We start from the raw sequence: 25,082 nt of genomic DNA on the forward strand, positions 1-25,082 counted from the left end.
GAAAGCGTAAAAAGCCTAGGAGTATGGCTTGACAAAAGTCTCTCCTTCTCCACTCAGGCCACCAAACTATCCGCCACTTGTTTTGGCCTACTTAGAACACTAAGGAAAGTTCTTCCCCTCCTTCCAATGGACGCCAAACAAGTGGCAGTACAGGGCCTGATTCAGTCCCGGCTGGACTCAAACAACGCCCTGTATGTTGGAGCCCCCGAGATGACCCTGCGAAAGCTACAGGTGGTGCAGAACTGTGCAGCCCGCACCCTGCTACAGATTCCACGGATGCAGTCAGCTAAACCCGCATTGAACAGCCTACACTGGCTTCCAGTGAGACAGAGAGTGGCATTCAAGGCATTATGTATTGCCCACCGGGCTTTCTGGAAGTCAGGTCCAGCTATCATTGACAAGCTAGTCACTCAATACCATCCAAAGAGAAACCTTCGATCTACGGAGGCCTTCCTGGCCGTGGTACCCAGAGTAAGGAGAGCCAGGACCGGAGGAAGGATGTTCTCCTTGAACGCCTCTAGGATGTGGAACTCACTCCCCCTACAACTCCGGACTAACTCAAACCTACTCTCTTTCCGCAAACAATTGAAAACCTACCTGTTTGCTGGGTCCACTGAATCCTAATTCTCTCCGTTACTCCCAGTTCTGTCTTCATGCTTCAGCGCTTGGACGCCCAGTGGGCAGCAACCGCGCTATATAAATAACAATACAATACAATACCAGGGGAGCATTAGATGGTGAGAAATCTGCATTAAGAGGTATCTATCAGAAAGTAGACTCAAGACGCTATTCTACATGTTGAGACTTTTCCTAGTAGAGGCATGGAGCATCCATGAGTCCAAAATAAGAGCAAAAACGATTGCATGAAAGAAGCTAAACCTGGAAAAGAATTGCTTTCGCTCCCATCTCATTACTGTCACCACCTCTCCCCACTCCTCTTCACACACTACTTTTAGTTTTTGCCACACTTTTGGGGAAAGCATCTTCCATTATAGGTGGCGACTTCAATTGTCATTTCGAACCCCTTAATGGATTGTCATCACCGATTACTTCTGAGGAGGATGTAATACTATCAATTCCTGCAGCTAATACTTACCCAATAAGGGGATGGACCCCCTTGGTCCTCCAACTGACCTCCCTAACTCTCACGCATTCGCTGAGGGCTTGTAATGGCCGGTTCCCAGACGATAACCCAGGGCATTTTACCTTTAACAAATCTGCCCAGGAATCTATAATAGACTATATTTTAATAAACATTGAAATATGGCATAAAGCAGTTAAGTTTTGTGTCCTCCCCCAGGTAGAAAGTGACCATAACCCTCTAGTCCTTACATTAGAAGCACAAGCACCAGAACTAGGGAAAGCTTTGGACCATAACCAATATGACAATTTAACAGTGGTAGATGGCGGTCGGCGGACCCGTTGGGGTCTAATAATCCAATCCCAGATTCGATGGCGAACATGTACTCCTGCCTTATCCCTATGCTGGAAAAGGCAAGTCTCCTCACAGGCATTGGATCCTGTGAGGATGACAACATAGAGTTGGGAAAAGTACATCAGGATTTGGTCGCAACCCTGGCGGCCTTTTTTTATAGTAACAAACCAATCAAGAGCAATCGCCCCAGGGAAAAAAATCTCTGGTATAACTCGGCATGCAGGGACGCTAAAGGAGCGCACCTGACATGCCTCAAAAAGGGTGATAGTTTAAGTACAAGGGAAAGTAGGTCTTTTTTTTTAAAAAAAAAACGATTTTATATGCTACAACAGAATGGGAAATGGAGAGATGGCAGGCAATAAAAAATGCTTTGGATCACAAAGATACAAGAGGCTTTTGGAATTTAGTCCATACTGGACGAGTTTAGGGAAAGACTACCATTGAGCCTAATATTAGTGAGGATGCCTGGCGTCTACATTTTAAGGATTTGTATTCAAGCCCAAAAGAAGATCAAAGAACGAACAGGAACACATGTAATGCCCGAACTTTAGCCTTCTCTGGGGACTCCCTGCCTTGTACCATGGTAGAGGTGTTTGCTGCTATTGCGAAGGTACTACCAAACAAGGCCCCTGGGTTAGATAGAATCCCTGGGGAATTGTATAGAAGTGAACAGGCAGTGTGGGCTCCATACCGTCAATTGCTCTTTAATGTAATCCTTAACGGGTTGTCGCCTCCCCCTACATGGGCCGGCCTTTTTGTAGATCATCCCAATCTACAAAAAGGGGTCTCCAATTGACCCTGTTAATTACAGGCCAATTAGTCTCATTTACGGGTCACAAAAAATCTATGCTAGAGTGTTACTGGGCAGGCTTCACAAATGGATGGAGGACCATGATATTTTAACTCGCCTCCAAGCAGGTTTTAGAAGCAAAACATTGACTATAGATCAGTTGTTCAGGTTACAACTAATCTATTGGAAGCACATAGTCCTCGAGGGTGGACGTTTGTACCTCAAGTTCGTGGATTTAAAATCTGCCTTTGATATGGTGGACCGCGATCAGCTGTGGGGCATCTTGTTGGACATGGGGGCCCCACTGTATTTAGGCAAACCAGTTCAGACGCCTCTATGAGGGAACTTTTGCATGGGTGAGGTTTGGTAGGAATGGGAAACTGATATCTTCCTTTCCCGTTGAAAAGAGGGCGAGACAGGGTTGTGTGTTCGCGCCTACTCTTTTCTCCCTCTTTCTCAACGGGTTAATTGAAGACCTTCCTGCTGTTAAAGACATCGACCCCCCAAAACTGGCGAACCGCAAATTTCCTGCAGTAATGTTTGCGGACGACACTCTGCTCCTCTCGAAATCACCAATGGGGATGCAGCGGGTTCTAAGGGAATTTAGTCAATTCTGCAAGAGGAGGAATCTGGGGGTTAACATCAAAAAGACAAAATATATGGTCTTTAACGCGAATTCCATCAACTGCCCACACCCTAGAATGGATGGTAGACCCTTGGATAGGGTCTCCATCTTCGATTATTTGGGACTTATCCTAAACGACAAAATGGGGTGGGGCTCACAAATCAATAAGGCTAATTTAAAACTAACCCAGGCCGTCGGAGGGATATTAAAACTTCACAAAACCTCTGCTCTAAAAGCCACAAGCCCGCCAGTCAAAAATTTTAAAGTCCAAGCTAGGGGATCCACCTTGTATGGGGCAGAACTGTGGGGGCATTTCACAGTGAATGTCCTCACAACAACTGAAAATACTTTTATGAGACAGATCTTAAGTCTGCCCAAAAATACACTGCGAATGGATCTGGGTATCTGCCCTATAGCGGATCTAATATCTTCGCGTCCATTGCTGTACTGGCGACGGCTGTGGAGCACCCCAGAACTGGCCCATTATAGGGACGAACTAAAAGTGGTACTGTCTAGATTGGGGGTGGGTAGAATCCCCTGGCTGGCCTTCATTAGGGACTCATTCAGAGCAATGGGTAGGGAAGACTTATGGACTGCACCCGAAATAACATGTGCAGAAATATCAAAAAAATCTCTAGCAAGCGCCACAAAGGAATATAATCTGTCACGCATTGTACAGGCCCATCCAGTCTGACATATGGGTTTCTTCATATTAAGTGCCGTATAAGTTTGAGCAAGTGATAGATACCATGCAACCTGTTTTAGAGAAAAAATTGTGCGTGCACTTTAGATATGGGACGCTCCCACTCAACGCCCAAACTAATAGGTGGGCGGGTTGTACAGGCCGCCCCTGTCCTGGGTGTCTAGTGGAGAAAGAAACCGTGATTCACGTGTTTTTTTCTGTCTGGCGTATAAGAGTTCCAGATCTAAGTGGGTGATCCAACTCTGCAGAAACCTGGGTATTAGAAACTTTACAGAATTCTTAGGATTTTAAAAACAGACACTGACCCGGTTTTTGTTGTTGTGATCTCAAAATTTTCATTTGCATTGTGGTCTAAGCGAAGGCATCTGCTTGAAAATTGCAATGAGAATTTATAACACCTGTCGCTTACCCACTTCTTTCCGTTTAAGGATGATGCAAGACTTATGGTTATTTGTGTAGGCACTTGTATATCAATTGACTGAAATATACTAAATGGCTGCTAGTTGATGATGGGCTTCAGATATTTTTATGTGAAATTTGTATTTGGTTTTAATATTTAGATGTTAAATTATATTTGTAAGATATTTATCGAAAACCATATTTCCCATAGTGATGTTTATTTATTGGGCAAGTTCCCTAAAAGTGAGTTCACATTTGTTTGTGTAATATTTATCTTTGTACTTGCCAATTGACTACTTTCTTGATCCTTTTTAAGAGGTTGTAAAATATTGTGTTCTTTTTAATGTTCTTTTATGGCTGTAATAGCCTAAATAAAGTTTCAATGAATGAACTACTTTTAGTTTTCCCTTCAATGACTGTTTTGAACATACCTGTTTGATCAAACATCACAATTCATGGAGCTAGAGGAGTGGCGATCTTAATCAAGAAATCGCCTCCTTTTCGTGCTACCAAAACCTGGATTGATCCAAATGGAACTTTTGCTGCAGTTCGGAGTACATGGGGCCGGAAGGAGTTAACTATTGTTAGTGTATATGCACCACCACGACTGCAAGCTCAGACATTAGATGCTATAGCTAAAATCCTGCTTGAGTCTGGCCCCTCCACACATAAAATAGGGGGTACTTTAATGATGGAGATGATCCAGGATTGGACCGCACATGCCTAGGCACTGGAACTCGCATCCTTGTGCCCCCGGGGCTAACAGGCCTCTGGCTTCGACAGCACCCGACTAAGCGTGCTTATTCATACTTCTCTGGTGCACAAGAGTCTTCCCTAGGCTTGACTACTTCTTTGCGCCAGCTGGGGAGATTAGGAACATAAAAAAGGCAGAATACTTGGTGAGAAGAATACCTGATCATTCACCACTCTGTCAAACGATCGGAGGGAGAAGAAGTAAGTAGAACGTGGAATAGAGATCAAACACCTGGGAACTGAGCAATAAAAATCTGCGGGGAGTAATCAAAGCAGAGACCAGCCTTTATTTTAGTGAAAACAAGGTCCAATATCCTCGCCAATGACCCTATGGGAAACTAAAAAAGCTGTGTCAAGGGGTAGAATAGAGGATGAGATAGCGTGAAAGACGCAAAGAAACCCAACAAATAGAGACGTTGGAAAAAAAGCTCCTGCAACTTGTTGCACGTAGACCCTGAAGTAGACACAGCCCAGAAGCGTCAGATAGCACTTACACGTAGGGAACTTCAGGCATTGACGGAAAGGGAAGCACAGACACAAATTAAGGCCTCACATCATAAGCTATAGGAGTTGGGGGACAGGGCAGGAAGACTACTGGCATGACTAGGCAAGAAGGAAAAAGAGACCAGATAGGTGCATGAGATACACGAGTGCACAGAGGTACACACCACTGAAAGCTCTATAGAAGGGGCACTTGCCCACTACTATGTGACACTTTATGATGCTAAGCCACTGGCAGATGAGACACAAGTTGCAGTTTATCTTGCTGATGTCCTGAGCTGATGAAGATGGCCTGGACAAAGAAATCACCTTGCAAGAAATATTAGCTGCAATTAACAGGCAAAAATCAGGAAAAGACCCTAGTCCCAATAGACTACGTGCAGAATATCTTAAGCAAAACGCTAGTTCCTAAACACCACATCTCCTGGAGATGTATAATGCGGCGCTGGAGGAGGGATCACTTCCGGCTGATCTTTGCAATTCTACAAAAGTAGTAATCCACAAGCCAGGGAAACCACCTGAGTGTTGTAGCTCGTATAGCCCAATCTCGTGGCTCAATGTGGAGACCAAAATCTTGGCCTCCGTACTGGCAGCCCGACTGGTAACAGCTTATTCATCAAGATCAGTCGAGCTTCATGCCCCATCGCTCTGCGCACCTTAACCTCCTACGTCTAGCCAATTGGTTGAACACAGTGAAAGATAGACCCACTCCACACCTGTTCTTTCCCTTAGATGCAGAAAAGGCTTTTGACACTGTTCACTGGCCCTTCATATGTCAAGTCTTGGTAAAAGTCGGATTTGGACAAAACTTTATATCATGGTTAGTCCTACTTTATACCAACCCAAGAGCTAAAGTACAAGTCAATGGGACGTTATTTATAGGCTTCCCTATTAAACAATGACCCAGGCAGGGCTGCCCTTTGTCCACCCTCCTGCACTAGTACTGGAGCCATTAGCGTGTCTGATTAGATCCCACCGGGGATAGGGGGTTTCCAATACAAAGAAAACAAATAGTTTCTTACCTGTCGGTGTAGTTTTGCAGCTTGAAGATCTTTCTGGATTCACTATGCTGTGCATTATTCCGCGGTCTGGTGGTTGGGTCCGGAATCGTATTCTTTTCTTTGTTTTTATTGGTTTTTTTGTAGCCCAGGTGGGCGTTGGCGTCCCACCTTTTTGTGTCCTTCCGGTGACGTCGGCATGCTTCCTGCGGAAGCTCCCAGCCTTGGGCGCCATCTTCGGATTCTTTTTTTCCCCGTTTGTGTTCTGTTTCCGAATAGTATGCCAATGTTTCAATATTTTGTTTCACCGCTTTTTCCTTCAAAAGTCTGTTAAATCTTTTACCCGTTTTTACCACCTCTTTCTCCAGTCTCATCTTTCTGGCGGAGGTGAGTGGGTTCGCTAGTGAATCCAGAAAGATCTTCAAGCTGCAAAACTACACCGACAGGTAAGAAACTATTCGTTTTGCAGCGTGAATCTTTCTGGATTCACTATGCTGTGCATAGACTTTGTAGCGGTTTGTTATCAATGTGGCGGTTGGGTGGAAGATGAGCTTTGGGTTTTGAATATGTGTTGAAGCACTTTCTGTCTTACTTGTGCTTCTTTGTTCATCTGTATGTCCACACAGTAGTGTTTTGTGAACGTGTGCACCTAGGCCCATGTTGCCGCTAGGCATATGTCTGGAAAGGTGTGTTAGCCAGGAAGGCTATTGTTGCTCCCTTTTTCCTGGTCGAATGGGCCAGCGGGCCCTCCGCTAGTTCTTGCCCAGCTTGCATGTGGCAGAATTGTATTGCTTGCGCAATCCATCGTGCAATTGTCCCTTTGGTAACTGCTTTTCCCATGAAACTGTCTGCGAATGACACAAAAAATTGTTTTGTTTTTCTGTGATTCTTAGTTCTTTCTATGTAGTGCATGACTGCACGTCTGACGTCCAGAGTGTGCTGTGCCCTTTACGCGGACTATATCCTACTATACATCACTAAGCCGAATGACTCAATCAAACTAATTTTGCAGCTATTTAAGAAATTTGGGGAGCACACAGGATATACTATCAACTGGGACAAATCGCGTATATACCCAGTAGGAAGCACCTTTTATATGGATGCAATGCTAGGGCACCCGCTTGTATGCAAGGATTTAGGTATCTGGGATTTTTCATCTCCACGAATGAGGTGGAGTGCCTCCACAGAAACATTAAGCAAGTTGTCGCTGAATTTCGAGATGACGTTGCTAGATGGTGACGGCTCCCCTTGACATTGTTGGGAAGGGCGACTATGTATAGGATGATCACTCTCCCAAAACTGCTTTACATCTTACAAAATACATACCATGCAATTCCAGGAACAATCTTCACTACCATTAACAATGACCTCTGGATGTTGCTGTGGGATGGGGGCCACAACAGGGTGGTGCTACAGACACTACAATGTAGTCAATTATAGGGCCGCACACCTCATTGTGATCAATGAGTGGGGACACGCGGTAGGAGACCCACCAACATACATGTAGGAAAGTCTCCCAATTCCATAGTGGTACCCACCTATATATGCGCCATTGGAAGACAGGATGCTGCAGGAGGAGTTATCTTCCAAAGCAGTCTCCTGGACCTATAAAACTCTAATCAATAACATGCCCGACAAACTAAAATCCCTACAATCCAAGTCGGAAATCATTACTGGTCCTCTGGAAGACATTGATTGAGAGGAAGCCCTGATGCACCCGGGGGAGGTGGCAATCAAGCTGTGGCTACAGCTCATACAATACAAAATCATTTCACAGGGTTTATTATGACAGGGAACGCTTACACGCTATGGGAAAAGCAGAGTCACCCAATTGCTTGCGCTGTAACACTGTGCGTGGCACATATATACACACACTATGGGAATGCCAAAGGACACAGAAATACTAGGCTCTGATATTAAATGAACGCCATACTGGAAGCGCAGATCCCCCTAGAGCCCAAATCTGTACTTCTAGGTACAGCAACAGCGATTGATCTCCCTAGATACAATCTACTACTATGTAACTTAGGGCTCACAGAGGCCAAAAGGGATATTACCAGAAAATGGGGACAGTCACATATGCCCACTCTAAAAGAGTGGAGAGCTGGAGTGGACCTATATATGGGGGCTAAAAAGACAACATATGCGGTCAGAGATGCCCCAAAAAGTTTAGGAAGATCTGGGACACATGGCTGAGTTTTTATGGGTTAGAAATGGAGGAAAGGGGAATAACCACTACGCAACTGCCCACTCAGGACGGAGATACAATCACTGACTCTTGCTGAGCCCGGCCTATTACTTCACAGGAAAGAACCATCACGAAGGGCAGGAAGGGATTATAGAAAGAGATATGTTCTATTAAATGTATTTTTAGACCCGTCTCCTAGAAAATACTAATGGGCACATGGAAACAGAATGGCCTATGTGCAATGATTCTCTTACCAATGTTATGACTGAACATTTTTTTTGGTTGAAAATGAAAATAAAAACAATTTAAAAAAAAATAACAATTCATTTACTATTGTATTTTTATATATTTTCTTTTCTTCACAAAAGGCAACTGGCTAAAGAAGAGTAAATAAGATGACATGGTAGCACTGACATTTTGAAAAGTTCAGAAAAATTTAGCAAAGGTCAAGAAAATATCAGACACAAAGCAATGACACGAACAGCAAGTTAATCATTGGCCCATGTTGTGCCTACACAATTAATGAAGGGAGTCCAAACATCTTTGTAGCAGTCATATTGTGGAAATATGGGATGTAAGCAATTTAGTGAGGGCATATGTGTGTGGGGGATTGTAGGGGTGTGTGTGTGGGTTTGTAGGGGTGTGTGTGTGTGTGGGCTTGTAGGGGTGTGGGTGGGTGCAAAACCCAGTAGAGATCCATATGTACACCACTGGGAGAGGAGGAGTGTGAGGACTAAGGAAACAGAAAAGAAAGAAATGGTGACCAAGAAGGTAGAGTTATAACAATACTGAATGCAGCTTGCAGGTTTGAAAACAATGAGAAACAAAGAATATACATGGACAGGAAGAAGTGAGGTAATCCAGCACAAAAAGGTCAGAGTCAGTAGTGGTTGCAGACTGAAGTGCATAGAGAAACCATTAGTGAAGCTGAATTGCAAACCTAGTGCTACAGTACATAAATTAAAAATAAGGAGTAAGACAGGATGAACCTAGCAGCAGTATTTAGCTCGCCTTTCAACAATTTTAAAAACAGTTTGGAAACATGCTTAAAAATTTGTATGACTTTTTTCACCTGTAAATTGTGTCTTGATTGGTTCACAGATGCATCCCATTTTACGAGAAATAACACATTATGCTGCAATTGCTTCACTAAGGAGCTAGTAAAAATAAAAAGATTAGGAGAACAGGGAAAAAACGCTGATTTGCAAGGTCAACCTAATGGCAAAAGGGATAGCTGAAAAACAATCAGCTGATGACCAGTTGCGAGGTCAATGATTGATAAAGGATAGAGGTCCGCTGCACTCCAAAGGTAAAATAAAGTACATGTAATTCTATTCAGAAACCGATTGGCACCTACATTGACCGTCACCTGCAACCTTCCGTCAAACAAATGGTCAGTTATCTACAAGACACCAACAAACCTCACGATCTACAAGTTTTTCTCATGGAACTTATTGAATTCACTCTCATGCACAGCTATTTCAGATACCAAACTAAATACTACAGTCAACTCTCTGGAGTAGCCATGGGCAATTGCGCTGCCCCATCATACGCCAATCTCTTCATGCAGGACTTTGAAACTGAACATATTCTGTCTGTACCACATTGGAAAAATCATCTTCAAATCTACTATTGTTACATTGACAACATTTTTCTAATATGGACTGGTACAGAACAACAACTGACATTTGCCATCAGTCATCTCAACAGCGTCAATGATAGAATCCAATTCACGCACCATTTCAACCGCACCAACATAGCTTTCTTGGATGTAAACATTACTATGAAAGACAACAAACTTGAAACATCCAAATACACCAAACCCACAGACCGGAACAATTACCTTCACTACTCCAGCTTTCACCAACCCAGCCTCAAGAAGCCTTTACCCTACTCACAATTACTAAGAGCCAAAAGAATAGCTTCCACTGAACATTCATTTACACAGGACAGTACCAACATCATGAACACATTTTCTAAAAGGGGTTACCCGCAACAAATCATTTCATCAGCCTACACAAGAGTGACCTCCATCGACCGTTCTTCATTACTGAAACCCAAATCCAAAACAAGTTCCAATACACAACACAATGTATTTGTCTCTAAATTTTCAACCAAAAGCCACCTAATCAAAAAACGATTCAGAAAAGGGGGTGGTGATGAACAGAGTGTCTGAATTAAGCAGACCACTCTTACCCAGTCCAAAGATCAGGGCTTGATCCATCACCGTTATTTAGCTCACTGCACCATCCCAGCTCAGAACCTGGCTATATGCAAATCAGTCTGTCCCTGGCCCAGTGCATTATGGGAACAGGGCAGACTAAACTACCAAGCCAATTCTTCACCAGAAAGGAGACAAGCTTCCGGGGACCGGTTTCTGGCATTTCAGCCGTCGTCGGCCCGGCTTGATTGAATCCTGATGGTGTAGTGAGCAAGGGACTCATGTCTGAGTATACCCTGCCACACCTATAGTGGCCAAAAACGATTCAGAAAAGGGGGTGGTGATGAACAGAGTGTCTGAATTAAGCAGACCACTCTTACCCAGTCCAAAGATCAGGGCTTGATCCATCACCGTTACTTAGCTCACTGCACCATCCCAGCTCAGAACCTGGCTATAGGCAAATCAGTCTGTCCCTGGCACAGTGCATCATGGGAACAGGGCAGACTAAACTACCAAGCCAATTCTTCACCAGAAAGGAGACAAGCTTCCGGGGACCGGTTTCTTGCTCATTGCACCATCAGGATTCAAGCAAGTCGGGCCGACGACGGCTGAAATGCTAGAAACCGGTCCCCGGAAGCTTGTTTCCTTCCCAGTGTAAGAATTGGCTTGGTAGTTTGGTTTGCCCTGTTCCCATCATGCACTGGGACAGGAACAGACTAATTTGCATATAGCCGGATTCTGAGCTGGGATGGTGCAGTGAGCTAAAAAACGGTGTTGGATCTAGCCCTGATCTCTTGACTGGGTGAGAGTATTCTGCTTAATTCAGAAACTCTGTCCATCACCACCCCTTGTTGTTAAATATTTTGTCCACCCTAAGCGTGGAAGGGTATACTCAGATGTGAGTCCCTTGCTCATTGCACCATCAGGATTCAAGCAAGCCGGGCCGATGACGGCTGAAATGCCAGAAACCGGTCCCCGGAAGCTTGTTTCCTTCCCAGTGTAAGAATTGGCTTGGTAGTTTGGTTTGCCCTGTTCCCATCATGCACTGGGACAGGAACAGACTAATTTGCATATAGCCGGGTTCCGAGCTGGGATGGTGCAGTGAGCAAAAAAACGGTGTTGGATCTAGCCCTGATCTCTTGACTGGGTGAGAGTATTCTGCTTAATTCAGAAACTCTGTCCATCACCACCCCTTGTTGTTAAATACCTAATCAAAAAAGCATCAAACCCCACTGGCAAATACTACAATTGGAACCTGATTTCAATAATCTATTCAATGAAATGCCCATTTTTGCGTACCAACGCTCTAAGAACTTACCGTCACTAATAAAACCACGCACCATTGAACCTGCCATATACAAAGGAACTATTCCCTGTCACAATTGCCAAAATTGTCATAACATCATTCCAGGAAATAGTATAAACCATCCTAGTTCTGGCAAACAAATTTCACTCAAAACCAACGCAACTTGTGACACCACGAACGTGGTGTATCTCTTGAAGTGTCCCTGCGGATTACCCTACGTAGGGAAAACTGAGCGCAAAATAAAGACCAGACTCAATGAACACAGGAGCAACATTAGAAACAAAAACCTAAAATCCTGCGTGGCTGCTCATTTCACCCAGTTAAACCACAACAACAGCCAAATTTGTTTCCTCGTCCTTGAGGTTGCTGAGAAACCTGAGGGAATTGACCCCAAGAAACATTTGCTCCAACGAGAACTATTCTGGATTTTCAAACTTGGTACCACCGCACCGAAAGGACTCAACGAACGTCTGGAATTTAGCAGCTTTCTTTGACTTGTATCACACATTCGATTTACTATTCCTTGTTGGTTTTTCAGTATTTTGTGCATGCATACTTAAGTGTACCCTTTTTTTGCAGTGAACATGGCAGTACACTTTCTGTATATTCCCTACTTCATCCATCTTGCTCCTTACTGTTTTTTTTCGTTGGTTTTTTCCACCGTCACTTTGTTTTTCTCTCATGTTCTGTTTTATTTTTTTCGATGCTCACTTCAATCTTTTCCCATTTTTGCTTTTCTCATTTTCTTTTATCTTCTTGGTCACAATCATTTCCCATCCTTACGTATTTATTTCTCCAACTATTTCCAACTATTCGCTTTACAGGCACTTTCTTATGTCTTTTTCACTAGTCGCTCCGCTTTCTTTTTCTCTTCCTTTCCCCATTACGCTCTTTCGGAGTTAGTCCGTTTTCCATTCCCACTCGTCTGCTACATTTAGACGCATGCGCAGTGCCACCTGCTACTTCCGTGTCTTCCGGATGGCGTCTTTCACCCGAGATTTTCCCCACTAACCCCGACTCACCTGGTAAGTGACCGCATTTCTTGGCCACCAAATTAATTTCGCTGCCTTAAGCACACAGTTCTTTTTGGTGATCGCTTTTCACGGTTATTTTATATTCTTTTGTACGACGCCACGCTACCTCCTCCACATCTTTGGGTGCACTCCTCGGTGTCTATAGTTTATGTACTTCGACTGATGCTTTCTTATGTCACCAGAGTCTTTTCTCACCAATAAGTTTCACCATTCAATAATACACTGGTGACTAATTCGTTTCTACACTTCTGACGCCATTAACAACGCTTATACTTTGGACTTACAGTTGAATTCTGACACGTCCACATAATTAGCATTGGTTCTAACTTCGGACTTTACTATTTCTTTTACCTTGAAAAACACTCGGCTCCTGACTTACGTACCTCTTTTTTCCACTTGTTCACAGTACAAATCTAACCCCCTGACGAAGAGCATCCTGCTCGAAATGCATCGGGGATTTGAATTATGTACATGACGCCACTGTTGGAACTTTTGGATATTATCATGTGATGAAAACTTTTTCGTTTCCTCTACATGGAGATTATTTGAACTATAAATTTGCAACTACATATTAACTTAAATGATCGATACAAAGTGAATAAAACTTTGAACAATCATACTACATTGGTTACTTTTTGCTTTATTAGCACATAGGAGTGCTCAGGTTATCCACCTTGTGCCTACAAGGTTTCGCATTTGCCAGTTGCGAGGTCAACCTAGCAATTCTTTCTATAGTCATTCTGAAAACGTAATGCCCAACTCGTATGGTAAGCAATGGCTTTAAGGAGCTCTATTTAAAGATTTTTTTTCTTAATTATTTGTTTCAAAGAAAATGAAAGTAGAAAATCAAGCTGAGGAGAAAGAATGCGTAAGAGAAAAAGAGGGGGGAGATGTCACAATATGTTTTGCTATAGCAAATATTAGTCATTGTCAATTTGAAGGATAGTAATGATTCATTTAAAGTATGGTGTAAGGGTTGGATGCAATTATTAATGATAACAAAACATGAGAAACACTTGACAGGGCAATTCATGAATCGCAGAATAATGAAGCGTTTATATCCATCATTTACTATATACTGAGCACTTGATACAACGACTAAATTTAACAATGACTTACATTTTGAGTGAACAGATTTTTGTCTGAAAGGAAAGCTTCTCTAAATACTTTGATGATAAGATTCAATTCACGCAGATATTGCCTTTCTTCTGCAATCTCCATTCTGACCAGGTCATAATAATTTAATTCACCGGTTGACGAGGGTTCATCATCACAGAGAGAAACCAAGCCAATATCATCATCCTGGTCAAACATGTCCATTAAAACCTGAGAAGAAATATTGAAAAGTAAATTTACTTGTGTTAAAAAGTTGTGGTCCGACATGTTTTTATGTATACCATTTCCTATCAAACGTATCATAACAAATGTCAGTGTTCGATTATAGAAAGGAACTAATTTGGCCACAAATAGGAGTGAAGGTTACACACATTGTCTATATTAAGGTGTAATGCAACAACAGTAGACTTGTGTAAGAGGGGCTTGAGGTAACATCACAGAGTTCATAGAACATCATGCCATTTTTGTCACAAACTTAGAAAAGCAGCGATAGGTACTTTAGAGTCTCTAGTTTGGTTGGAGATCAGTCAGAAGAACCCTAGGGGTTTGTACGGCCGCCTTGTTACAGACTCCATCAATGAAATAGCTGCTGGCGACCTATGGGCCCTCAACCCCAGTACGACAGCATTTAAAACATGTATTAAAAAAAGCGTCAGAATGTGCTCACTCCTTATGGATAAAGCGCATCTCTGCAGACGCAGCCATGCATGGTCAGTCATGAACTCTTACGGGCGCATATCTCCGGCTACTTATCTCTCCTGTACTTATTCATTGCACTTAAAGCGGAGTTTTCTGGCCATCAGAATGGGTGTTTGGCGATTCTTAAAAGACCTGCCCACATGGCTGCGCACCTCGGACGATCTAACATGTTGGGGGTGCGGCAAGACAACTGAAACGCTAGAGCACGTGGTTTGCTTATGCCCCTCACTTATGACTCAACGTAGATGCAAACTCAGAGCAGAGTGGCACAGGTTGGGCATTCAGACTTGTAGACAGGCAATTATCACCTCCCTGTGCCCAGAAAACATAGCTCTGAACATTGTCTTTACAACATATATTCGGGATGCATACCGCATCTTTACAGCAAAGACGGAAGGAGCAGTAACCCCCCAGTTTGTTCCGCCCAGAGGCCCAACCTAAGCTGCATCTTAGCACTTAGTTTTAAGACAAAGGGAAAAATAAAATGATGAGTTTTAGCTGTCGAATGTCAGTACATCAAATTCTTCTGCTCTTTTACCAAGTGTTATCGTGCCTATCACACAATTGTTTTACATTTCAAGGTGCTATTTGAGTAACAGGTGTTGATCAATTTTTACTGTTCAATTGTGGTGAAATACGTTTTGAAATATTTTAATTACAATGTACCGATTTGTGAATTCAATTTGGAATGCTATTAAGGATATTTTCTTTTATCCAAATAAAGATTTTTACACATCATGCATATGCCTCAGAGCAATATTCTATACTTCATAATTTTCATCACTTCTCAACATATATACAAACATGCATACAAATGCTTGGCTCTTAACACCATCTCACACTTTGTGGAGGTGGCTACAACGCTATTATCTACTGGGTCTGGAATAGATATTTCCCCTTTAATAAACCGTTGCCCTAACACCAGATTTGCTAACAGCCAACGTTTAATAGGGAATAACAGTGCATTACAATGCGTGTTGGTAATACCACACACAGAATTAGAAATACTTCCACTACTCACCAATCCACAACCTCCATATGGGGCTAGACCTGTTCTTAAACGGGAAGGAGGAAGGGTTGACAGGGTGCAAAACCTGATGGATATTTATTAAACCGCAGTATGAATACATTTCTATAGACTCCTATTATCAAATTAATCACTGTACCCACACATGGACAATATAACTGAGAGAACGTGTACACCTCATTCAAGTAGCCACTCACTTGAAGGCTCAGGCTTTCCAAACTCCTAAACAGTCCAGCTCGCTTGAGAAATCTTTTATCTACAAAGAGGGCCCTCTTTTCGCACACATTGGACCGGTGTCCACAGGGCATTGATGAGGGCAAGTCTTTAAAATATATTAATGGCTATTGTTTGCAAATCAGGTCTATAAGCAGAAGGATAAATTATGAAGAAAGTCTTACCTTATCTGCACACATTGACACCTTAATGTCTTGCTGCGAAATTTCATAGTGCCGTATGTTAAAAACATAATTGCCAGCTAATTTCAGAATATCAGCTGAAATGTACTCCAATACAGCCACAATATAAAGTGACACGTGGTAATCTATTTTATATCCTAGAACCTCCTGTAAAAGGCAAAAGATTGGGTTACTGTTCAGTTATGGAATTGTAAAGAAACATTTTATTGACAAGGTTTAAGACACAAAATATTTATTTTTTGCAATACATAATTTTTACTAAACCTCAAATTGTAAATCACCCTATTAAGGAGTTCAAGAGGATTAAACAAGATATAATCATACTAAAACTACGTGACACTATTGGCAATTTACATATGAAGAGGGACTAAATACTGGAATCAATACCATGGAATGAGTTGGATTGTGTGATGGAAGATCAAACTGGTGATAAAGAACAGTATTTCATCAACCTATAAAGTCATCATCAATATTTGGAATGCTTTTAATGAAGGCTAAAAGTAACAAGCATTGGCAAAGCCAAACGGTCTAGCCTTGGGGACCTACTGGCTTTTTCAATGGTTTTAGCCATGCTGCACAGCATCCCATATGCGTTACAGCAAGAAGCGCCCCTTTGCAGGGCGGGCACCATGCACGCACATACCTACAAAATGACAAGTGTTTTTTTTTCTTTTGTTCACAGATCCCAGTTGGGTTGATTTCAAAACAAAAAAAGGTAACACGAGTGTGGGGGGGGGGGGAGAACTAAATTAACAGAAGTGTGGGAAAAGGAAAAGGAACCAACACAAAAGGCGAGGAAGAAACACAGGGCAGGGAAAGAAAGACAGAGGGTGAGTGGAAACAACCTGGGAAAGAAACACTGGGGGCATAGGTGGGTAAGCAACAACGAGGGCACAGGTGGGGGAAGCAACACGGAGCAAGTAAACGGAGGCAAACAAACAGCAATGTAGTGAAGTTAAAAGTGAAGAGGGCAGCGGCTCAAAGGCCAAAGCTGTATAAGAAGGAGAGTTCATAAGAGCGGCTCAAAAGACAAAGTTGTGGTATTTGTGTTTTTTTATTTTATAAAAAAATGTGCTGAGAGAAGAGAGCACACACGCTGAATGGTTAAAACACATGCACTCTCATTAAAAGTTTACAAAAGCGTGGTGGTGTAACTGTATACAAGTATAAACACACAGAGCGGCTTGAAAGAACAAGCATTTGCAATGCAATAGGTCTCGCATTCACAAGAGTTTAAGCTATTGGCATTGTAAATGGCAATGCCTTTCTTTTATGTTTTAAAAACCACATCATAAAAAAGGCATTGTCATTTACAATGCCAATAGCTCAAACGTAAGTAGTTGCGAGACCTATTGCATTGCAAATGCTGGTTTATTTCAAAGATGCTGGCCAGTGTCTCCCGATCCTGAACAGTCCAGCAGAATGAACTGCCAAAGCTAACAGGCCCCAAAGGCGGACCCATTGGAATTGTCAATGCTTGCTTACGAGGAAGCAAACTCAGACCTTATCTGACAACTCAAACCCTGAACTCCAGTCAGGTGGGCCTGTTGCTGTTGCATAAAGTGAACAAGCATTGACAAAGCCAATAAGTGAACGCTTTGTGGATGCCGATTAATACCTTTGCTTATGCCAGATGCTTTTATAATGTTCTGTCATTGGCAAATTCAACAAAGGAGAAAAGCTGTGCTAAAAGTATAAAACACATTGTTTTCTAGTTTTACAAGTTGTCCAACAGATCTCCTGTTGCAAAGCGACAACACACCATGGCCGCTGTCTGGAACTTATCAAAAACATTGTTTTCTGGACTTTCTTCTGTATTCTCAAAGAGGGCCCTACTTTGGTGATGCAATGTGATGACGTTTGTTATGATGTTGGTTAGACCTGGCATCATTGGCTTGAGTCTCCCTTCCATTTTTGATGGATTGTTTCCTCTGTTTTGATATGATTTTGCTGGTTATATGCTTTGGGCACTGTGCCACTGCTATTCAGTGCCACAGTGCAAGTGCTCCCTATGTCAAATTGATGTACTAATTGGTAATTCCATGATTGGGTTATTTGATTTACCCGTCAGCCCCTAGTACAGTGCACCATGTGTGCCCAGGGCTTGTAAATCAAATGCTGCTGGTGGGCTTGCAGCACTGGTTGTGCCACCCACAGAAGCAGCTTGTAAAGTTGTCTCAGGCCTGCCATTGCAAGGCCTGTGTGCAGTCTAGTACTGCCATGTCGACTTGGCAAGTGCGCCCACTTGCTAGTCCCTAAACCTTCCCTTTGCTTCATATTAGAAACCTCTATGGTAGGCCCAAGGTTAGGGTACACTGTAAGTATAAGTTAGGACATGCTCTGGTGTGTGTAGCATGTCTTAATAGTGAATTACAGCCATTTTCATTTTTCACTATTGCAAGTCTACCTGTTCTCCATAGGCTAGATTATTACATTCTTATAATCCTAACTGACTCAGGGAACATGGTAGAAATTCGAATTTAGTATGCCTGAACTCAGAATGATAAAATACATCTTTTAGTAAAGTTGGTTTTAATATTCTGTGTTTGAAAATACCACTTTTAGAAAGTAGATATTGTCTTGCCTAACTGTCCAAGCCTGCCTCTGCTAGGTTGTCTATTCCTTGTCCGAGTTTGTGAGTGACATGGCTGGGGGATTCCAGGAGACTGGGGCTGCCCAGTGGTGAATAGAGAGATCTGCATCTTGGTGGGAGGGAGGGGTTGCACCTGGGACCTGAATAGGGCTGTGCCTTCCCTTTACAATGCTGGCTCCACCTCCTGTGGCTTGTCTGCTGTCTCTACCCTGCACTGTGAAAGGAGAGAAGGAATCTTGTGAGCAAAGTGCTCCAGAGCTGTGACTTCCCTTCCCTGTGCTGGCTTCCCCTCCTATGGGGCGGCTGATGTCTCTGCCCTGCACAATAAAGGGAAGGAGAGAGTCATGTAAACCAAGTGCTCAGGAACTGGTTTGTCTAGGCAGAGGCCTCTCTGCCTTCAGAGAACAAAGGAGTTTGGGGTATAAATATTGGGACCCTGATCCCAAGAACTTTAGATCCCTTCTGGAGCAAGAAACCTTTTGCCAAGGAGAAGAACCAAAGGAAGCTGCAGGAGTTTGGACTGCCCCTCTGCCTGTGTGCTGTTTGCTGCGTTGGCCTGCAGTGGTTGCTTCATTGCCAAGGAAAGGAGAAGGAACTTTTTAAGGACTTTCATACTATACAGAATATTCTCCAAGGGCTTGAACTGTGCTTGCCTCCTGCTGAAGTCTCAGGGACAAAAGACTTCATCTCCAGCTCCCCCTGTTAATTTCCTTGCTGGGAATTCTATCTACAGACATTTGCGTGTCGCTGGGAGCTGGAAGCGCAACGCATCGAGAGGAAGCGTGTCGCCGCCGCAGCTGGAATTGTCGCATCGCCGGAGAAGCGAGCCTTCGCTGCATCTCCCTGGTAGCGTGTGTTCATCGAAGCTGCCTGCTGTCACATCACCGGAGAAGCGTGACGCCATTGAGAGAGTTGCCATCGCATCGGTATCGCAGGGCCTGTCGCAGCTCCAAAGTACATAGTCGTCGCAAGGCTGCCAGGGCGCCTATGCATCATCATCGCATCGTCGCATCAAGGGCACCATCTTCTCGCATCGCAACCAGATCATCGCATCGCATCAAAGCGCCATCTTGCGCACAGCAACGGGCCCCCAGGCCAAGAATCTACGCATCACCTCTGCACTGGTAAGGATCACGAAGCATCCCCTACTCTGCGCAAGCATTGAGGCACGATGCATCATTTCCCCCGGATCAAGGAACAGACGCATCTCCCCTTTTGCGAGCCTTTTGTTTCCTTGGCGTTACGCATCCAGGTACTTTGTTGAGAACTTTGTCGCATTTATCATCAACTTGAACTAAGTAACTTTTATCATCTTTAAAGCAATCTTAAATGTAGTATTGTGGATTTTTGTTGTTTGTGATCTTATGTTAAGTCTATATAAAGAATACTTATTTTTATGAAACCTGTGTTGTGTCCATCTGTAGTGTTTTCACTGTATTACTGTGTATATTCACAAATGCTTAACACACTGCCTCCAAGATAAGCCGGTCTGCTCGTGCCAAGCTACCAAGGGGGTGAGCAGGGGTTATTAAGGAGTGTAATCCCCTTATCCGGACTTAGAAGTTAGGGTCCCTATTTGGACAAAGGTGGATATCATAGCCAACTAGAGACCCCGGATCTAACAATGTTGCATGATGCAACGTGGCAGACATATTTGGAGCATAGAAATGATAGAAAACTGCATTTCTAACACTTTTCTGAAGGCCACTGTGTTACTTTAGAACGTTGCATCAAGGAACGTGGTGGAGGTCTTAAAAGAATACTTTTAGCTTGGCCGGTCGCCGCTACACACCAAGGCATTGTAAAAGCATCCAGCATTGTAATGCAGCAGAATAAAGAGTGATGATGAAAACAGGATCGCATGTGGGGAGGGGTTTGAAGCAACAAAGGAAAAGAGGAGTAATTATTAAATATATGAAAAGCGGAGTAGGATGTAGACGGGTGGAAAAACAACAGATGATCTGGGGGGTTGGAGAACAACAAGGAGAGCACAGAGTGGTGGAGGTGTGAAAGGGGAAGCAGCACACAAAGGAGAATGGAGAGAAGAAATAAACACATGTGCTCCCGTAGAGTGCTAAAACAAAGCGCCTCGCGCTGAAAGCAAAAAAAAAGAAAGTAAAAAAAAAAAGGCGTGCAGGCTGCCAAAGTAGGCGCGCGCCCGCTTTGGAGAGCAGGCGTCACTTTTTCAAGCACTGCACTCATGCTTGTGGCGCGTCGCTGTGCGCTCCCGCAAGGTGGATGCCGCCACAAGCACGAGTGCAGTGCTTGAAAAAATGAAGAGCGACGGCTAAAGGCCCTCCTATGCAGCGCATGTGTAGGCGAGACCTAAAAAGGAACTCTTTTAATGTTATGATTAGATATGTGCTGGGAGAAGTAAGAAGAGAACGAGGGAAAGGGTATTGCACGGTCATGGGGTGCTTTTAGAAAGATCATTTAAAAAGTTCTCGAAAATCAGACACGTGTAAAAGGAGCCAATCAGAGAGATGGTAAACGTGCTATGCTCCACAAGAGGGACACAGACTCGATGGATGTGCTAATATAAATAGAACCTTCAATTAGAAAGCAAGATATTAAGAGTTATAAAACAAAAAGCCAAAGGAAAGCAATGGGCAAAGTAAAACCATCGAATAGAAATCAAGAAAATAAGTGACAAAACAAAAAGCAAATTGAAAGCAATGGGAGGAGCTGCTTTCCAGGACAGCTATCAACAAGTCCCCAATAAGTCTTTTGCCACAACACAAATGCACTGTCTAGGAGACTTTGACCTATAAACAGACTAAATGTATATGGCTTTGAGCCCTCAATACTAGCCGGAGGGCTGATTATCCGCTGCAGAGCTGGGCGTGAAATCTTTGGGTCACATGTTCTGATCCTGGTATGGTAACTCAGCCGGTCATTCTCAAATGAGCAACACTGAATGAGGTGATGACAGTCCCAAGGCACTCTGCAGAACGTTTCATGCAAGGTAACACTATGATTGTTTTACTGTTTGAAATAAACCATAAGGTGCATGTTTGTGTAGTCTTTTAAACACCAACAAGGTCACTTTCATTGCCACTATGTGAGGTAAGGCAGAATTAATGTTCCATACCACTGCCCCCACAACTTTCCTGAGCCAACCAAATCAATAGGTGTTCTAAAATCAATGCACATCATCAGGGTGAGAGAAATAAATGGACGCGTTCTGTTTGTTTGCCTGGGTTTTTTTTTAACCCTGTGCCCTGCAGCTCCTGCCGCCGTGAGGGGAACAGCATACACCAACCTATCGCCGGAGAATTGGACGACGCCGTGAGGGAAACGGCCAACTAGCGAAGGAGAAACTACACCCCCAAGAAGGCTGTGGGGGGCACGCATCAGTGAAGCGAGGGGCGCACAGACTGACCCTACAAAGCACGCCAGCACCACGCCATCGCGGTACGCGCTCGGTTTGTTTGTCTGGGGGGTTTTGTTAACCCTGTGCCTTGCAGCTCCTGCAGCCGTGAGGGGAACAGCATACACCAACCTATCTCCGGAGAATCGGACGACACCGCGAGGGACACGGCCAATGAGCGAAGGAGAAACTACACCCCCCAGAAGCAGAAGGCTGTGGGTGGCGTGCACCAGTGACACGGGCGGCGCACAGACTGACCCTACAAAGCGCGCCCGCACCATCATAGGACGAGCATGGGAGGTGCCCGGGTGAAGCCGGGCCAAGGGCAGGCCCATCCTTGCTCATCAGTGACTGTCAGAGGCTGGGCTGGGCCATATTTCTAACTTCCCGGTTGGACCCTGCAAGTTAAATTCCGTACACACGTGGAACTGTTACTGAAACTATCTTGTGTACTTAAGGAGAGATAGCATTGTCAATTTTAGTATTGTATTAAGATTCATGTTGGAACCTAAGTGTTACTAAGGATATACTGATTGAACTATTTCGGCTGGGTTAAGTCTGGGTGAGACACTAAGTAAATATGGCCAGAAGAAAAACAATTAAGGCGCCAATGGAAAAATCCTGCACAAAGATAGATTCATATCTTGCTAAAGCAGTTAGTGCCCTAACTGAGGAGATAGACCATACAGAAAGACGGTTATCTTTAGGGTCCAGCTACCTGGAGAGAGAACAGAACAATGAGTCCGGAACAATCTGTAGTTTGTGCCAGTTCGAGGGATTTAACCTCTGGGCATTATATAATGGTTGAAGGACCAACTGAGGTTGCTAGCAATATGACTAATGTCAGTATACCTGACTTAGATACCTCTCGTATTTCTATGACCCCGACAATGTCCATTCCAGACACACTCCCATCACCTAAAGAGAAGAGAGGATGTAGGAAGAAACTAACAGTCCAGGGTAACCCAAAGGTAAAGGCAAAGAGAGGGAAAGTAGATGCAACAAAGAGGGCTACAGACATGACCAATAACACGCAGGTACCGGCAGGTCTCCCCCAACCCATTTTAACTTTAGAAGATATTTCAGTAAAGATGATAGAACTGCTTAGATCACTTCATGATAGATTGGACAATCTAGCTAATGAGGTTCACAAGATGAGAGATTCTCTTGATAAGAAAACAAGTTACTTACCTGTAACTTTGGTTCCCCAGTATTGGTAACTTTCATAGATTCCCATGCTTTGTATCATTCCCCGTCGTCGGAATGGGAGCCTCGGTAATTAGTAAAAAACTATAGTAGTAAGCACAAAGTGAAAAATAGGCCTAGGCCTCATCTCATTTTGTAGCTTATCCACCTCTTTTTGTAAAAGAGACCAAATTTCTGCAGCAGCCAATCAGAGCAGCCTCACCCCATAGAACCTTCCTGAGAGAAGCTCAGAGCCTCAGATTGAGCTTTCCCAGGGGAGGCGGGTGGGCGCATGGGAATCTATGAAAGTTACCAATACTGGGGAACCAAAGTTACAGGTAAGTAACTTGTTTTCTTGCCCCAGTATTGGAACTTTCATAGATTCCCATGCTTTGTATCAGAGTAACTAGCAGTAAAGAAAAACATATTTTGCCATACCTGAACCTGAAAATGTGACACATATCTGTAAACAACAGCAGAACACATAGGATCATGAAATATGACAATAATGCAGTATACAAAATATGCAATAGGAAGGCGGGATAGAAGGAAAGCTCACCGACTTATTGGAAAAGATTCCTCAGGACTGCTTGGCCCACTGCTGCATCCTCCTTCACAGAAGAATCCAGACAATAGTGGCGGGTAAAGGTGTGGACACTGCTCCACGTTGCTGCCCTGCAAATGTCCTTGAGAGGGACACCTGCGAATAACGCCGCAGAGGAAGCCATGGATCTGGTAGAATGAGCACGAACTGCTCGCTGTAGAGGTTTCCCAGCCGCCTGGTGACAAAATTGTATAGCACTGGAAATCCAACGGGAAATACAAGCCTTAGAAACTGCACAACCTTTGCGTGGAGCACTGAAGGAAACAAAAAGCTGTGAAGATTTCCTGAACTGCTTCGTTCGCTCCAGGTAGAATTTCAGGCATCTGTGAATGTCCAGAGAGTGCAGAGTTCTTTCCGCAGGTGAAGAAGGCTTTGGAAAAAATGGTTTCAAGACCATGGGTTCATTCAGGTGGAATTCCGAAGGAACTTTCGGGATAAATTTAGGATTCGTCCGTAGAATCAGCACATTATTTTTAAACTGGAGAAATGGTTCCTCAATCGTGAAAGCCTGGATCTCACTTACTCTGCGAGCCGATGTCAGGGCCAAGAGAAGAGCCACTTTCCAGGAAAGAAACTTAAGGTCAGACTTATGCACCGGTTCAAAAGGGGCTTTCATGAGGGATGACAAAACCAGATTCAAGTGCCAGGTCGGAGGAGGTGGCCGGACTGGAGGGAAGACCCTGAATAAACCTTTCAGGAATTGTTTGACAATCCTTGCCGACCATAGGGAAGGCCCTGAAGATGAACGTCGGAATCTAGAGATGGCTGCCAGATGGACTTTTATCGATGATGGAGCCAATCCCGATTTCGCCAATGAAAGAATGTAAGGCAAGAGCTTGTGTGGAGAAGAAGTAAACGGGTGTAAACCTTCCTTCTGGCACCAAACACAGAATCTCTTCCATTTGGCTCGATAGGCCTTGTTGGTACTTGGGGCTCGAGCCTGAGCCAGAATGTCTCTACATTCCCTTGAGAGATCTAAACCCTGGAACTCTCTGAACTCAGGAGCCACGCTGTCAATCTCAGTGACTGCAAATCCGGATGTAGAACCTGACCTTGAGACATTGTTAGCAAAGTTGGAACAGGATGTAGGAGAACTGGCTGGTCCTGGGAGAGGAGAAGAAGCTCCGAGTACCAAACTTGTCTGGGCCATGCCGGAGCGATCAGAATCATCCTGCATGG

The 25,082-nt window shown here is 43.8% G+C and overlaps 1 protein-coding gene across 1 annotated transcript in view; it reads right to left on the reverse strand.

Moving 5' to 3' along the window:
• SOS2 (SOS Ras/Rho guanine nucleotide exchange factor 2) overlaps nucleotides 1-25,082 on the reverse strand; it is a 372,731-nt gene that overhangs the window by 211,388 nt on the left and 136,261 nt on the right. Inside the window, exons 4-5 of the mRNA XM_086937294.1 lie at nucleotides 16,134-16,298; nucleotides 14,013-14,219 (exon numbers count right to left, since the gene is read on the reverse strand). Coding sequence (XP_086793420.1) covers nucleotides 14,013-14,219; nucleotides 16,134-16,298 — 372 coding nt within the window. The remainder of the gene's footprint in view (nucleotides 1-14,012; nucleotides 14,220-16,133; nucleotides 16,299-25,082) is intronic.

This window comes from Lissotriton vulgaris, chromosome 9 (genome assembly GCF_964263255.1).
Source record: "Lissotriton vulgaris chromosome 9, aLisVul1.2, whole genome shotgun sequence".
Classification (NCBI taxonomy): Eukaryota; Metazoa; Chordata; class Amphibia; order Caudata; family Salamandridae; genus Lissotriton; species Lissotriton vulgaris.